This window comes from Saccopteryx leptura, chromosome 8 (genome assembly GCF_036850995.1).
Source record: "Saccopteryx leptura isolate mSacLep1 chromosome 8, mSacLep1_pri_phased_curated, whole genome shotgun sequence".
Taxonomy (NCBI): Eukaryota; Metazoa; Chordata; class Mammalia; order Chiroptera; family Emballonuridae; genus Saccopteryx; species Saccopteryx leptura.
The window spans coordinates 2,441,125-2,457,391 of NC_089510.1; the positions used below are offsets into that span (position 1 = coordinate 2,441,125).

At 54.8% G+C, this 16,267-nt stretch overlaps 1 protein-coding gene across 1 annotated transcript in view; it reads right to left on the reverse strand.

Moving 5' to 3' along the window:
• Nucleotides 1-16,267, reverse strand: part of SLC9A9 (solute carrier family 9 member A9) — a 498,743-nt gene that overhangs the window by 93,727 nt on the left and 388,749 nt on the right. Inside the window, exon 13 of the mRNA XM_066347824.1 lies at nt 12,549-12,600. Within this exon, the coding sequence (XP_066203921.1) occupies nt 12,549-12,600 (52 nt within the window). The remainder of the gene's footprint in view (nt 1-12,548; nt 12,601-16,267) is intronic.

A 16,267-nucleotide genomic window follows, 5' to 3' on the forward strand; every position in this document is an offset into this window, starting at 1 on the left:
ATCACTTGGTTATGAAAGGCCATCAATAAAGGAGGAGAAATAAATGAGTCTGTCCACCGTGTGCTCTGCTTGTGCACCGGGGGGTGGAAGACAGATGTGTCGTGGGGGGGCCAGCCTCCACTGTCACCCAGGATCAGGGCCCTGACGGGGCCACACAGAGGGCAGGCCCCCGGGGCAGGGCCCCAGACGGGCAGAGGGACGGCAGGGGGTGCGGATGCACCCGGGTTGCTCTGGACCCAGGAACAGGGCCCTGACGAGGCCACACAGAGGGCAGGTCCCCGGGCAGGGCCCCAGACGGGCAGAGGGACGGCAGGGGGTGCGGATGCACCCAGGAGCAGGGCCCTGACGGGGCCACACAGAGGGCAGGGCCCTGGGGGAGGGCCCCAGACGGGCAGAGGGACGGCAGGGGGTGCGGATTCACCCGGGTTGTTCTGGACCCAGGAGCAGGGCCCTGACGGGGCCACACAGAGGGCAGGGCCCTGGGGGAGGGCCCCAGATGGGCAGAGGGACGGCAGGGGGTGCGGATTCACCCGGGTAGGAACAGGGCCCTGACGGGGCCACACAGAGGGCAGGCCCCCGGGGAAGGGCCCCAGACGGGCAGAGGGACGGCAGGGGGTGCAGATGCACCCGGGTTGCTCTGGACCCAGGAACAGGGCCCTGACGAGGCCACACAGAGGGCAGGCCCCCGGGGAAGGGCCCCAGACGGGCAGAGGGACGGCAGGGGGTGCGGATGCACCCGGGTTGTTCTGAAGACAAGGGAGGTGAGCCGTCATCAGAAGTAGAACCTAGGACGTGTTAGTGTTTTCTTTGTCCCTAGAAATGTTTCTCCCCGTTTGAGTTCTTCTCTCCAGAGGGAGAAGCACGCAGGGGGTGCAGACACTGACGCCCAGGACCCCGGTTCCGGCCCCCTCTGCTCCCCGTTAAGTAACATCCCACGGCCCCTCACCCCGTGTTCCCGGCTGTCAGCGGGACCTGGAGAGTCTAGAGCGCTCCATCCCGACGTGGGCTGGCCCTTGGGACTTGCTGTAGGAAGCAGAGTGTTTGCTCTCTGTGCAAATTCTGGTTCTTTGATTACCCTCTATTTCTGGTAAATTAAAAAAAAAATGGCCGGGACATTTGATCACTTCCATTTTTCTCCACAGCCAGGGGAAGAGAGACCCAGGGATGAGGAGGGACTGAAGACAGTGGAGAGTGAGTAGCTGTCCTTGACGCGACCCCTCACTCCCTCTGAGCGCCACCCCAGAGAGATGAGGACACAGCGACGCATCGGCTAAGCTTTGTTTCAGGATTACAGGGACCCCTGAGAGGAAACAGAAGCCTCCCCCCGCCAGCAATCCCTGAAAACCAGACCCTGATGCAAGAAGGCTTTGTTTGCTGTATCCACCTCAGTGAATGTAAATACATCCCTCTCTCCACACGCAACGTGGGGCCTCTGCTAAGTGCTCGGAGGGAGCTCTGCTTTGTGGGGGGGACGACAGTCACATGGGCTCTGGGATCTCAGCTCCCCACTTCAGGAGGCATCAGCGGCTGCCCTTTCTGGCCCTCGGCATTCTGCGTACAGTGTCCGTGTCAACGTGCGTGGCATGGGTGACAACGAGGACAAGCCATTATCATGACACATCCGTAGGGCTCCTAAGGGCTCCCGTCACTGGGCCACATCGTGCCCGGGACTGGGGTTCGGTGGCAGCACTCTGTGATACCATCTCCCCCCACCCCCCAGCTTGCAATGACGTCTAGCCTATTTTCAAGCGGATTGTCTTGATTTTGGAATTACCAAGGAGAAGACCTGATTCATTCTGAGCTTCTAAAGAGACCTAGTTCTGGGTTCTGACAAGGGAGCGTAAGGTAACCGAGAAACAATGGGCATTGCTTTTTTCTTTCTAATTTTCATTTTTGAAGGGAAGTCCTACATTTTTAGCCACCAAACAGAAACTACTTGATACAAATATTCTCACCTTCCCCGTTGCCACGGGGAATTCACAAATGTTCTCAAGGAGATGTCGTCAGAAAATACAGGCTGAGGGCGACAGCGAGCCGAGGATGGATAAAACTGTCAGAATGACGTATAGACACCATAAATCTCCGGCTACCGCATGGGCCGCACTCACGGTTTAGCTAAAAGAGAGGCCGGCGTTCAAATAACTTTGTTTGCTGTAGATTAATCTAATAGAGTGGTGGTTTTAAACGACATATCCACACATTCTTTGGTATTGTTCCCTATAAAATATGGAGACGAATTTTCCTTCCTATTTATTGTGTGTGGACTGTACTAAGTGACTCATTTTTAGTGACTGGAATGAGACAGAAGTGACGGTGTGTTCTACCCAAGACTGGGTCACAGAAAGGCATGTGGCTTCCTCCCTGCTGTCTCTTTTGAACCCCTTGGGGGAAGTCAGCTGCCATATTGTGAGGAGACTCAAGTAGCTGTGTGGTGGGGAACAGAGGTGCCCTGCCCACAGCCAGCGAGGAGCTGAGGCCTCTTGTCAACACAGAGCGGGTATTTCTGCCTCGGTCAGCCTTCCTACGACGGCAGCTCTGGCTGACAATCTGCCCGCAGCCACAGAGGACACACCCAGGGAGTCACAAACGCTCTGCTAAGTTGCTTTCAAATTTCTGACCCACTGAAGCTGTGAGATAATAAAGGTTGGTTGTTTTAAGCCAATACATTTTGGGCTAATTTGCTGTGTAGCGAGGGAGAGATATTACAACAGTACATTAGAAACTTTAAGTTGCATATGTAAAAGTCATGGAGTGGAGCTGGGAAAGAGATGATAAAATGCAAGGTATAACTCTTTGTGGCTTACAGAGTCTATTCACGAAGGTAATATATATGCGGAGAAATTAACTTGACCAAGGACACACAGTGAAAAGAGGTGCAATGTGAACCCAGTCTGGTTCCAGAACTTCTACTCTTAACTGGTATCTATCCGTCCTCCATCCATCCATCCATTCATCCATCCTCCATCCATCCATCCATCCATCCATCCATCCATCCATCCATCATCCATCCATCTTCCATCCATCCATCATCCATCCATCATCCATCCATCCATCCATCCATCATCCATCCATCATCTATCCATCCATCCATCATCCATCCATCATCCATCCATCATCCATCCATCCATCCATCCATCCATCCATCCATCCATCTATCATCTATCCACACATCCATCCATCCATCCATCCATCCATCCATCATCCTCCATCCATCCATCATCCATCCATCCATCCATCCATCCATCCATCCATCCATCCACACATCCATCCATCCATCATCCATCCATCATCCATCCATCCATCCATCCATCATCCATCCATCATCCATCCATCATCCATCATCCATCTATCATCCATCCATTATCCATCCATCCATCCATCCATCCATCATCCATCCATCATCCATCCATCCATCCATCATCATCCATCCATCCATCCATCCATCCATCCATTCATCATCCTACATCCATCCATCATCCATCCATCATCCATCCATCCATCCATCCATCCATCCATCCATCCATTCATCCATCTATCATCTATCCACACATCCATCCATCCATCCATCCATCCATCATCCTCCATCCATCCATCATCCATCCATCCATCCATCCATCCATCCACACATCCATCCATCCATCATCCATCCATCCATCCATCATCCATCCATCATCCATCCATCCATCCATCCATCCATCCATCCATCCATCCATCATCTATCCACACATCCATCCATCCATCCATCATCCATCCATCCATCCATCCATCATCCATCCATCATCCATCCATCATCCATCATCCATCTATCATCCATCCATTATCCATCCATCCATCCATCCATCCATCATCCATCCATCATCCATCCATCCATCCATCATCCATCCATCCATCCATCCATCCATTCATCATCCTACATCCATCCATCATCCATCCATCATCCATCCATCCATCCATCCATCCATCCATCTATCATCTATCCACACATCCATCCATCCATCCATCATCCTCCATCCATCCATCCATCCACCCATCCATCCATCATCCATCCATCCTCCATCCATCCATCCATCCATCATCCATCCATCTATCATCCATCCATCCATCCATCCATCCATCCATCCATCTATCATCCATCCATCATCCATCCATCCATCCATCCATCCATCCATCCATCATCCATCCATCATCCATCTATCCATCTATCATCCATCCATCATCCATTGATACATCCATGTAATGCACTCACACCAGGCACTAATCTAGGTGTGAGGAGAATGCAGCAGTTACCAATTCAAAGTCTTTCCCCTCACTGAGCTTACACTCTGTGGGGGACACTCTTTGGGGGACACTGATAACATAAAGGTAAACAGCGAGGAACCGTGAGAGCAGAGAATGGCCCCAGTGCAGCAGGGTAGCGGATGAGGAGAGAGGGAAGGAGAAGCTGTGGCCGGGCCGGGCGGGCCTCTCTGAGAAAGTGGCATTTGATCAGAGGCCCGAATGACACGCAGAAGAGAGCCCTGTGGGATCTGGGAGAACACGGTCCAGGCAGATGGTCCTGCAAGCGTGTGGGCCCTGGAGTCACCATGTGACGGTGTGTTTCCTGGGCAACCGGAAGGCTGGTGTGGCCGAAGCTGAGTGAGCAAGGTGGGAGCGGATGCCCGTGGAGTGGGAGAGACGGAGAGGGGCCAGGTCGCTGGCCGTGGCATTGAGTGTGCCTTTATTCTACATGTGACGGGCACTGGTGTTGGGCTGGGGACTTCATGCTCCTCAGTGGGGACCTCAGCAGCCAAGATGTCCCTGTGATTTCTGTCTGCCACTCATGAGTGTGGGACCAGCCTGTTCCTCCTCTCTGCCCCTCCTTTCAGTCTCTGCATGGCCTCTTCTGTATCTCCTTCATTACAGGACTCCTGCTCAGCTGGGTGTGGTTGTGGGAGGGGGTAGTCACAGTGGCCTTTTCTGTACCTCCTGGGTTACAGGACACCTGTCCAGCTGGGTGTGATAGTGGGAGGTGGTAGTCACAGTGGCCTATTCTGTATCTCCTTGGTTACAGGACTCCGGTCCAGCTGGGTGTGGTCGTGGGAGGCGGAAGTCACAGTGGCCTCTTCTGTATCTCCTTGGTTACAGGACTCCGGTCCAGCTGGGTGTGGTCGTGGGAGGCGGAAGTCACAGTGGCCTCTTCTGTATCTCCTTGGTTACAGGACTCCTGCTCAGCTGGGTGTGGTCGTGGGAGGCGGTAGTCACAGTGGCCTCTTCTGTATCTCCTTGGTTACAGGACTCCTGCTCAGCTGGGTGTGGTCGTGGGAGGTGGTAGTCACAGTGGCCTCTTCTGTATCTCCTTCATTACAGGACTCCTGCTCAGCTGGGTGTGGTCGTGGGAGGAGGTAGTCACAGTGGCCTCTTCTGTATCTCCTTCATTACAGGACTCCTGCTCAGCTGGGTGTGGTCGTGGGAGGCGGTAGTCACAGTGGCCTCTTCTGTATCTCCTTCATTACAGGACTCCTGCTCAGCTGGGTGTGGTCGTGGGAGGCGGTAGTCACAGTGGCCTCTTCTGTATCTCCTTCATTACAGGACTCCTGCTCAGCTGGGTGTGGTCATGGGAGGCGGTAGTCACAGTGGCCTCTTCTGTATCTCCTTGGTTACAGCATTCCTGCTCAGCTGGGTGTGGTCGTGGGAGGTGGTAGTCACAGTGTTGACCTATGTCACTATCTTCTCTGGAATGTCCCATGCAGATTTTTTTCCAATAAATATAGTAAATGTATTTTCTATTTCTTACGATGTCCTTTGTAACATTTTCTTTTGTCCTGCTGAATTTATTGTAACAATACAGTATATAAAATACAGAGAACATAAAAAACATCTGCTAATTTGATTGCTGACATTACGGGTTAAGGCTTTTCTGATCAAAGTGGTGCATTAGTGACATTGATTTTTTATTTTTTATTTATTCATTATAGAGAGGAGAGAGAGAGAGAGAGAGATGGGGGGAGGAGCAGGAAGCATCAACTCCCATATGTGCCTTGACCAGGCAAGCCCAGGGTTTCGAACCGGCAACCTCAGCGTTTCCAGGTTGACGCTTTATCCACTGCGCCACCACAGGTCAGGCATGACATTGATTTTTGAACAACCCAGAGGTTTAGGGACAATGAACCCCTGGGCTGTCAAAATCCACATATAGCTTTTGACTCCCCCAAAACTTGACTACTAAAGTTTAACTGCCTGTAAATTGCTGCATCATTTTGTATTTTGTATATAATCTTCAATCTCTAACATGGGATACTGGACCTAGGGTAATTTTTTGCAATACTTTTTTTTTTGGGGGGGGCATATGCAAATATATATGGGGTCACATTTGAAATACCGGGGTGGCAATCGTCCCTACTCAGGGTTGTCTTGCAGAGGGAGTGAGTGAGTGTAGAGAAGGTGCACAGAACCCTGTTGGCTACGGCATCAGCACCCCACACACATTGGGGTGGACGGGACCAGCGGGTGAGAGGGGAGGAGAGGCCTCCAGGTGGTGGCCCCTCTCGGTAGGCAGGCAGGACCCGTCCGTTGGAGGAATACGGGCAGCAGAGGTGCTCAGAGAGTCACCTTCTCTGTGACGCTGAGCTTCCGAGGATACAGATTCCATGACGAGGACAGCTTCCTGAGGGGGCGGGGCAGGGGACTGCAGGGTGTGTGTGTCTCTCTCTGTGTCTTTCTCTCTCTCTCTCTCTCTCTGTTTACATAGGGACACAGAATTCACAACTGCAGTTCCTCCCGTTTCTCAGCGTATCCGATCTGGAGTGTGTATTCAGGTGTCATTGCGGCACACGCAGCGTGTGTCCTGCGCCTCGGGGTTGGTACAGGGAGCACTGGGCTTCTCAAGGCAAAAAGGGAGATCGCGATGCTGCTAGTGAGTCACAGCTCCATGTTCACAATTCCCAAGGGCTTTTTTTTCTCTTTTTCTCCCCCAACGTTCCCCACATAAAGAGGAAATTTCTTTAAAAATAGGTTGATTGTTGATTTTGAGAGCACACTGTCACTAGTGGCCGTAACTATCTCTGAAAGTTTGAGCTCTTGATTGGTGAGGCTAGTATCCTTCATTCTTTTCTTTTAAAAGAGGTTGACCAGTGCGAGGATGATCCTATTGGTTAACGCAAGTCCGTTTTAATTAACGCGAACCCCTGGGACCGTGCAGTGCCCCTGAGCCTAGGGTGTATGCTCTGCAGTTCGGGTGAGCCACGGCTGCTGGTGAGCTCTGAGCCACGGCTGCTGGTGAGCTCTGAGCCACGGCTGCTGGTGAGCTCTGAGCCACGGCTGCTGGTGAGCTCTGAGCCACGGCTGCTGGTGATGAGCTCTGAGCCACGGCTGCTGGTGAGCTCTGAGCCACGGCTGCTGGTGAGCTCTGAGCCACGGCTGCTGGTGATGAGCTCTGAGCCACGGCTGCTGGTGAGCTCTGAGCCACGGCTGCTGGTGAGCTCTGAGCCACGGCTGCTGCTGATGAGCTCTGAGCCACGGCTGCTGGTGAGCTCTGAGCCACGGCTGCTGCTGATGAGCTCTGAGCCACGGCTGCTGGTGATGAGCTCTGAGCCACGGCTGCTGGTGATGAGCTCTGAGCCACGGCTGCTGGTGATGAGCTCTGAGCCACGGCTGCTGGTGAGCTCTGAGCCACGGCTGCTGGTGAGCTCTGAGCCACGGCTGCTGGTGATGAGCTCTGAGCCACGGCTGCTGGTGAGCTCTGAGCCACGGCTGCTGGTGAGCTCTGAGCCACGGCTGCTGCTGATGAGCTCTGAGCCACGGCTGCTGGTGAGCTCTGAGCCACGGCTGCTGCTGATGAGCTCTGAGCCACGGCTGCTGGTGATGAGCTCTGAGCCACGGCTGCTGGTGATGAGCTCTGAGCCACGGCTGCTGGTGAGCTCTGAGCCACGGCTGCTGGTGAGCTCTGAGCCACGGCTGCTGGTGAGCTCTGAGCCACGGCTGCTGGTGATGAGCTCTGAGCCACGGCTGCTGGTGAGCTCTGAGCCACGGCTGCTGGTGAGCTCTGAGCCACGGCTGCTGGTGAGCTCTGAGCCACGGCTGCTGGTGAGCTCTGAGCCACGGCTGCTGGTGATGAGCTCTGAGCCACGGCTGCTGGTGAGCTCTGAGCCACGGCTGCTGGTGATGAGCTCTGAGCCACGGCTGCTGGTGAGCTCTGAGCCACGGCTGCTGGTGATGAGCTCTGAGCCACGGCTGCTGGTGATGAGCTCTGACCTCTCCGGCCAAATGAGAGCAGAGAAGGCCTTGACACGTGGTTTGGAAAATACCGAAAAACAAAACAAAACCCCAATAAATAAGACAGAAGCTGTCTGGGCTGAGTGGCAGCCGCTTGGGAGCCGGGGTTTGTTCCTACAGCCTCAGCCGCGGTTTCCCGGACTTGCAGTGAAGAGGAGACGTACTCCAAGGCGCAGAAGACGCCTCCTTCTGAAATGTGGCCGCCGTGATAGCCAGCAGCACCATGGCTCAGACTACGTCCAGGGGACTTCTTACAATTAAAATTAGTTTTGAGCAGCTGCAGAACAGGCAAACCACACTATTAGCGAACACTGAGATAGCTCCTTATCAGGCCTCCGCAGCAAGCCCCAGCGAGAGACTGCTCCTAAGACACAGCCGCCTCTGGTGTTCTGGGCCACTTGGGGAGAGCGTGGTTTTCCCTCCAGTGCTCACCACCCGGTGTACCGTCTACGACGGACTCGTATTTCTCCCCACCCCTCGTTTTGGCTGTTAGGAAGCTTACGAGTGGTTCAGCTGGAGCAAGTCGATAGGACCTTACGATCTAATGATTTGTGATTCCTTTTTCTCTTCTGGTTTTGACTTTTTGCTCTTATTAAATTTTTTTTACTGAATTTTAAAATTCTTTAAAAAAATGTTTTACTATTATTTTATTATATGTGGTGGCATAAGCTGCCTCGGCTCTTTCCTAAGAGAAGATGGGTTTAACTAATTTACTAGTCGGGTTGTTTTATAGATAACAATCTCGCTTCATCGCCACAGCAGCTTGGAGGAGGAGACATTGTTACTATCCGCAGTACACACAGACACAGACACACACACACACACAGACACACACACAGAGAGAGACACACACACAGACACACACACACAGACACACACACACAGACACATGCACACACACACACACAGACATACACACAGACACACACACACAGACACACACAGACACAGACACACAGAGACACACAGAGACACACACACAGACACACACACAAAGACACACACAGACACACACACACAGAGACACACGCACACACACAGACACAGACACACACACAGACACACACACACACAGACACAGACACACAGACACACACACACAGACAGACACACACACAGACACACACACAGACACACACACAGAGACACACACAGACACACAGACACACAGACACACAGACACACACACAGAGACACACACACAGACACACAGACACACACACACAGACACACACACAGACACAGAGACACAGACACACAGACACAGACACACGCACACACACAGACACACACACAGACACACACAGACACAGACACACAGACACACACACAGACATACACAGACACACACACAGACACACAGAGACACACACACAGACATACACACAGAGACACACACACAGACATACACACACAGACACAGACACACAGACACAGACACATGCACACACACAGACACACACAGACACAGACACACGCACACACACAGACACACACATAGACACACAGACAGACACACACAGACACACACAGACACACACACAGAGACACACACACACAGACACACAGACACAGACACACACACAGACATACACAGACACACACACAGACACACAGAGACACACACACAGACACACACACGGACACAGACACACAGACACAGACAGACACAGACACACAGACACACACACAGACACAGACAGACACACAGACACACAGACACACAGACACAGACAGACACACACACAGACACACACACAGACACACAGACACAGACACACACACAGACACAGACACACGGACACAGACACACACACAGACACACACAGACACACACACAGAGACACACACACTGACACACAGACACACACACACACAGGGAGACCAGGTTCAAAGACGTGAAGACCCAGCCTGAGATCCAAACACCACGGAGTTTACACCACACTGCGTCACACCCACCCATCTACTCAGCAACAAAAGGGTTTTCTGGTGGTTTAGGAATCTTCAGGTACGGGTTATTAGTGAATTAACAAGGGTGTGAATGAGCTCAAGTTTTACATACATTTACATTGTGAAAGGAAGGCCTTATCAGGCTAGTAGATAATCTTACTAATAATTATAGGGGGTTGTAAAATATTAAGCAGTTAGAAGAAGAGAAAGAATGCTCTTACCCCCTTTTTTTTTCTTTTAAAGAAAAAGATATAAAAGAAGGCGACCCATGTTCACCGCAGCATTATTCACGGTGGCCAAGATGTGGACACAACCCAAGTGACCCTCAGTAAAAAGACTGGCTAAAGAAGATGTGGGACAAATATACTGCGGAACACTGCTCAGCCATAAGAGAGGATGACAAGTGACATTTACAACCACATGGACGGACCTTGAGGACATTATATTGAGTGAAATAAGCAAATCGGAAAAAGCTAAAAACTGTATGATTCCACACATAGGTGGGATACAAAACTGAGACTCATGGACGTGGATGAAAGTGAAGTGGTGACCAGGGGGAGGGGGTGGGGGGCGGAGAGTCACGAGGGACAAATATCATATATGATGATGGGCAATGGTTTGACTTTGGGTGACGGGCCCACGGCACAATCAACGGTTCAAACGCTACCGAGATGTTGATCTGCAACCTGTGTGTTCTCAGTGATTAATGTTACCCCATTAATCTAACTTCCTAAATAAATCTTCTTTAAAAAAAGAGAATTTTTTTTTTTTAAGAAAGTTTCCCTGGAAACTAGAAGAATGGCTCAGTTGACCTACATGTGGTGAAGCAGCTTTGGAGACGTCCGCCCCCACCAGCGCTTCCTGAGCACTCAGGACGGCCCCGTAGCCTGAGGAGATGGGCTCCGGTCCCCCCGTGCGGGCACCCAGCTGGCCCTCATCCCCATGCGCCGGCCCCCGGGCTGCGCCCAGGCCTGCAGTTCACGGCACCGGCCTGGCCTTGGGACACGTGTGGCACAAATATTAAAAGTACCTGTGAGCCAGGAGGGTCACTAATGCCAGTTTCCAGCCCTGTCTCTGCAGCACAGGACCCTTCCTTGCTCATGTCTGTCTAGGTGGACCCGCCCGCCATTGGTGGTGTTGTAGGAAAAACCCACGAAACAACAGACACGGTTCTTCCTCACGCTCAGCTACGATCGTGCGCGATCCTCCAAGCGACATCACGTGTCTAAGACGCGGTGCGATATGTCTGTCTACCTGCCGTTTCGGCGAGAGGTGCAGCATCCTGGTTCCGTCGCTCAAGCGCTGAGCTACACACCGCGGGCACAGAGCTGCGGTGCTACGTGCTACTCTGAGGTTAGGTGCATGCCCAGGGTCTGGAGAACACACTTCCCCTTCCGGAGGGAAGACCGGATTGTTCTGAAAAAAATATCTCCCAAGGACTCTCGGGTCTCTGCAGATCGCGGGTGCTCAGCTGAGCCGGGAGTGGCTGACCCTCGACAGGTCCCCTGTGCCCGCGCCAAGTTCCAATACTTCTGCACCCTGAGAGCTGACGAGTGAGAAGTCACACCACGGAAACGGGTCCCTGTGTTCAATGCCCAACATGCTTCGGACGTGCGCTGAGCACATTTCCCTGAGGTCACTTAGCCAGCCGGGATTTGAACTCCACGCTCTCCGATTCTAAGAGCTTTGATCTTGCTCCTGCACTGTGGTATCGGGCTTCCTGCTGCCACACAGAGGGCCCAGGGTATGCAAAGCTTGCTGACTAACCCTGGCGGATGTTAGTCATCTAATTGGGGTTTCTTTTGAGAGAGAGAGAGAGAAAGAGAGAGAGAGAGAAGAGTGAACAAACAGAGAAGAAGGGAGAGAGAGAAGCATCAACTCATAGTTGAGGCACCTTAGTTGTTCATTGATTGCTTTTTCCTATGTGCCTTGACCGGGGAACTATAGCTGAGCCAGTGACCCCTTGCTCAAGCCAGCGACCTGGGGCTTTAAGCCAGCAACCATGGGGTCCTGTCTATGACCCCACACTCCAGCCAGTGACCCCGCGCTCAAGCCAGTGACCCCGCGCTCAAGCCAGCGACCTGGGGCTTTAAGCCAGCAACCATGGGGTCCTGTTTCTGACCCTGCACTTCAGCCAGTGACCCCGTGCTCAAGCCAGTGACCTCAGGGTTTTAAACCTGGGTCCTCAGCATCCCAGGCTGACGCTCTATCCCCCACGCTCCCGCCTGGTCGGGCATCTGACCGGTGTTATCTGCGGAAGCAGCCGCCTTTAGCCCGAGCGCACGGCCGCACGCTGGCGCAGAGCCCGCCCCGCCCCTGTACTGGACGCACTGGCGTCTCTGACTTGCCTGGTGCGAGGCGGGCTCCTCCTTCCGGTCTTCCTCCAGGTCCACACCAACTCTGCGGAAGAGAAGGGAACACGGTCACGACCTCGCTGAGGGTGAGACAAGGACCAGGTGGTCTGGCGTGTCCGATCAGCCGAACCAAGCACAACCCGGAGCAGAGGAGAACTCCGGCAAAAAGCCAGCTCAGCTCTTCCCGAATCAACAGAGCCGCCGGTGTGGGGGCGCTGACAGGCGGAGGAGGGTTCGGGGTGACGGACGGAGACTTGACCGAGTCGGGCTGGACACACAACACGGGGCTCAGAGACGTGTGGTAGAGCTGGGCACCTGTAACCTGCATAATGATGCGAACCAGTGACCCCTCAATACATTCCATTAAAAAACAAAAACAAAAACAAAACAGGCCCTGGCTGGTTGGCTCAGCGGTGGAGCATCGGCCTGGCGTGTGGGGGACCCGGGTTCGATTCCCGGCCAGGGCACACAGGAGAAGCGCCCATTTGCTTCTCCACCCCTCTGCCGCGCCTTCCTCTCTGTCTCTCTCTTCCCCTCCCGCAGCCGGGGCTCCATTGGAGCAAGGATGGCCCGGGCGCTGGGGATGGCTCCTTGGCCTCTGCCCCAGGTGCTGGAGTGGCTCTGGTCGCAGCAGAGCGACCCCCCGGAGGGGCAGAGCATCGCCCCTGGTGGGCGTGCCGGGTGGATCCCGGTCGGGCGCATGCGGGAGTCTGTCTGACTGTCTCTGCCCGTTTCCAGCTTCGGAAAAAACAAAACAAAACAAAAAAAAACACCCTTCCTCGAGCCAAAGAAGGTTGATATTACCAAGACACAAGAATTCACATAAAACATTTTAAGCGATCAGTGCTAAGAGTATCATTGTCCATTATTATAAAGTAATGATGATGATATCTGAAATAACAAGGGCCCACGGATACTGTCATTCCCCAGCCACTGTCTGAGGTAGGACAGGTGGTGACCTCGCTGGACCAGTGACCCCTCCCCACGTTCTCATTCGCAATGAGAACCACTTAGCGTGGGACTTGTAGGGTGTTTAAGGAGCACTGGCCATCCATCTCACGCCATGTGTGCGTGCGGGAGACTCGGCTTCCCTGACCCCCTCTTCTCCGGGCCAAACGTGGTCTTCCCAATGCCGATGTGCGTTAGGTAAAGCCTCACGGGTACACGGTGTCCCAAACCCCGTCCCCCGTCCCCAGGCATCACGGTACCCCCACGAATTGGACTGGGTTGTTTGAGGCAACCACACTCCGTCTCAGTCTCACTTTCTGCCTGAGCTCATTTGTTGGGGACGGAACGCAGGAACCCAGGCAGGGAATAGGTCAGTTACGGGGACGCAGTTCACAAAACAAAAAGCTCCTTCATGCCCCTGAGTTCCCACTGGGTGACTGTGAGTCGGAGGGGGAAACGGGTCAACGAGACCTCGCGTTCAAGGTTACTGATGTCAAGATGATCTATCCAGGGAGGAAACGAGGTGTCTGTGCACCCCCACCCCTGCACCCCCAGCCTCCTGCCTGCCCCGTACATTCGTATTTAAATGTCTACAACTTAAAAAAAAAAAAAAAACTCCAAACAGGTCCATGGCCGGCTGCACCTCCACACAGCGGGACCTGGAGCACCAGCAGCCGCCCTTCCTAGCAGGAAGCCCAGGACAGGACCCCCCAGGGAACAGCCCTCTGCAGCCCCCCAAAGAGCGATCCGCGAGGGACAGACCCTGCGACCCCTGCTCTGGGAATGGGGGACCAGGCTGGAGCAGGTTCCCCAAGATAGGACCCCTGCCCTGGTCACCTGACCCCTGCCCTGGTCACTTGACCCCTGCCCTGGTCACTTGACCCCTGTCTGTGGTCACCTGACCCCTGCCTATGGTCACCTGACCCCCTGTCTGTGGTCACCTGACCCCTGCCTGTGGTCACCTGACCCCTGCCCTGGTCACCTGACCCCTGTCTGTGGTCACCTGACCCCTGTCTATGGTCACCTGATCCCTGCCTGTGGTCACCTGACCCCTGCCTGTGGTCACCTGACCCCAGTCACCTGACCCCCTGCCTGTGGTCACCTGACCCCTGCCTGTGGTCACCTGACCCCTGTCTGTGGTCACCTGACCCCTGCCTGTGGTCACCTGACCCCTGTCTGTGGTCACCTGACCCCTGCGTATGGTCACCTGACCCCTGCCTGTGGTCACCTGACCCCTGCGTATGGTCACCTGACCCCTGCCTGTGGTCACCTGATCCCTGCCTGTGGGCACCTGACCCCTGTCTATGAGGCTCCCAGGGGCTGACAGCCCTGGTCCACCCTGTGCTCCCCTTGCCAGATGTACCCAGCTGTGCTGGGCAAGCCAGCGCTCTGGTGACACAGCAGCCTTCGCTGGAAGCCTAGGACGTAGGACCACCTGGCCTCCAATCGTTGAGGGGTCAACGACACCCGGTCAACCCCCGTCCCTAGTGTTCCCTGATGGTTTTGGCTGGAGTGCCTCCCGCAACCATAAAGCCCACGAGGGCTGTTCCCGCCACGGCCGTGCCCACTGAGCCAACCGGCCAGGGCCCCTCATCCGAGATTCACGGCGACGATTCCCGTGCCTTCCGCTCCCGTGGGAGGTTACCTACAGGGTCAAGAGAGGTCGGCGCGGCCCGGACAGGGCGAGGAGCCGTGGGGACAGTGCGCACAGCGTCTGACAACTTGGAAGTACGTGTGGGGACACATCAGTACATTGCAAACATCATGTCCTGGGAACAGTAAACACCAGGGCACGAGCGCCTGGCACAGACACCAACCGGATGCACATCCTGTGCTTCAGGCGTGGCGAGCCTCCCCGGGGGAGGAGGGCTCCAGGCCACCACGCCCAGGCCACGCCGGGTACACAGAGAGAGTCCGCAAGACGCTGGGGTGAGACGCACACACACGCAGACCCGCGTCTCTGCCCTCAGCCCAGGCCACGCCGGGTACACAGAGAGAGTCCGTGAGACGCTGGGGTGAGACGCACACACACACAGACCCGCGTCTCTGCCCTCAGCCCAGGCCCACGCCGGGTACACAGAGAGAGTCCGTGAGACGCTGGGGTGAGACGCACACACACGCAGACCCGCGTCTCTGCCCTCAGCTGCCAGCACAGGGGAGAGGTCACAGCGTGTCAAGGCCTCTTCTGTCCTCTCTCCGTGAGGCCCCCGCTGTGGGTGCTCGGCCTGGGCGGCGAGGGGCTCTCAGAACCCGGGGCCCTGCCCAGAAACAAACAAAACAAAACACTGTCCCTGCCAGTGGATCAGCTTGTTGTAATTCTAATGCGTGACCGAGCAGGGGGCTCTCCTCCGTGTGAAACTGAAGGCGTGTGTGAGGAACCGGGAGGCCTCGTACCGCGGGGCCCACAGGGGTCGGCCGGCCGTTGGCCTCAGCTCCGTGGGCTGGTGGGAAACCAGAGGCCGTGGAGAATCAAGGCCAGTCCGTCAGGGGCCTCGGCAGGAAACGCCGCAACCCCGGAGACAATGGTGGCACTCTCGTCACCTGTCGCTGAAGGATGGGGACGCATTCTGAGAAACGCGTTGTCAGGCGACGTCACGGCCGAGCGGATGCCGGAGTGGGCTAGCTTAGGCCCCCCACCCTGGTCTCGCCCGGTCCTCTCCTGGGCTCAGTGACACTGCCGCTGTCCCCGGGAGGCACACCCGTCCGCCGTGTCACTGCGCAGCGCAGGCGACTGCAACACAAGGTCAGTCTCTGTGTGTCAACGG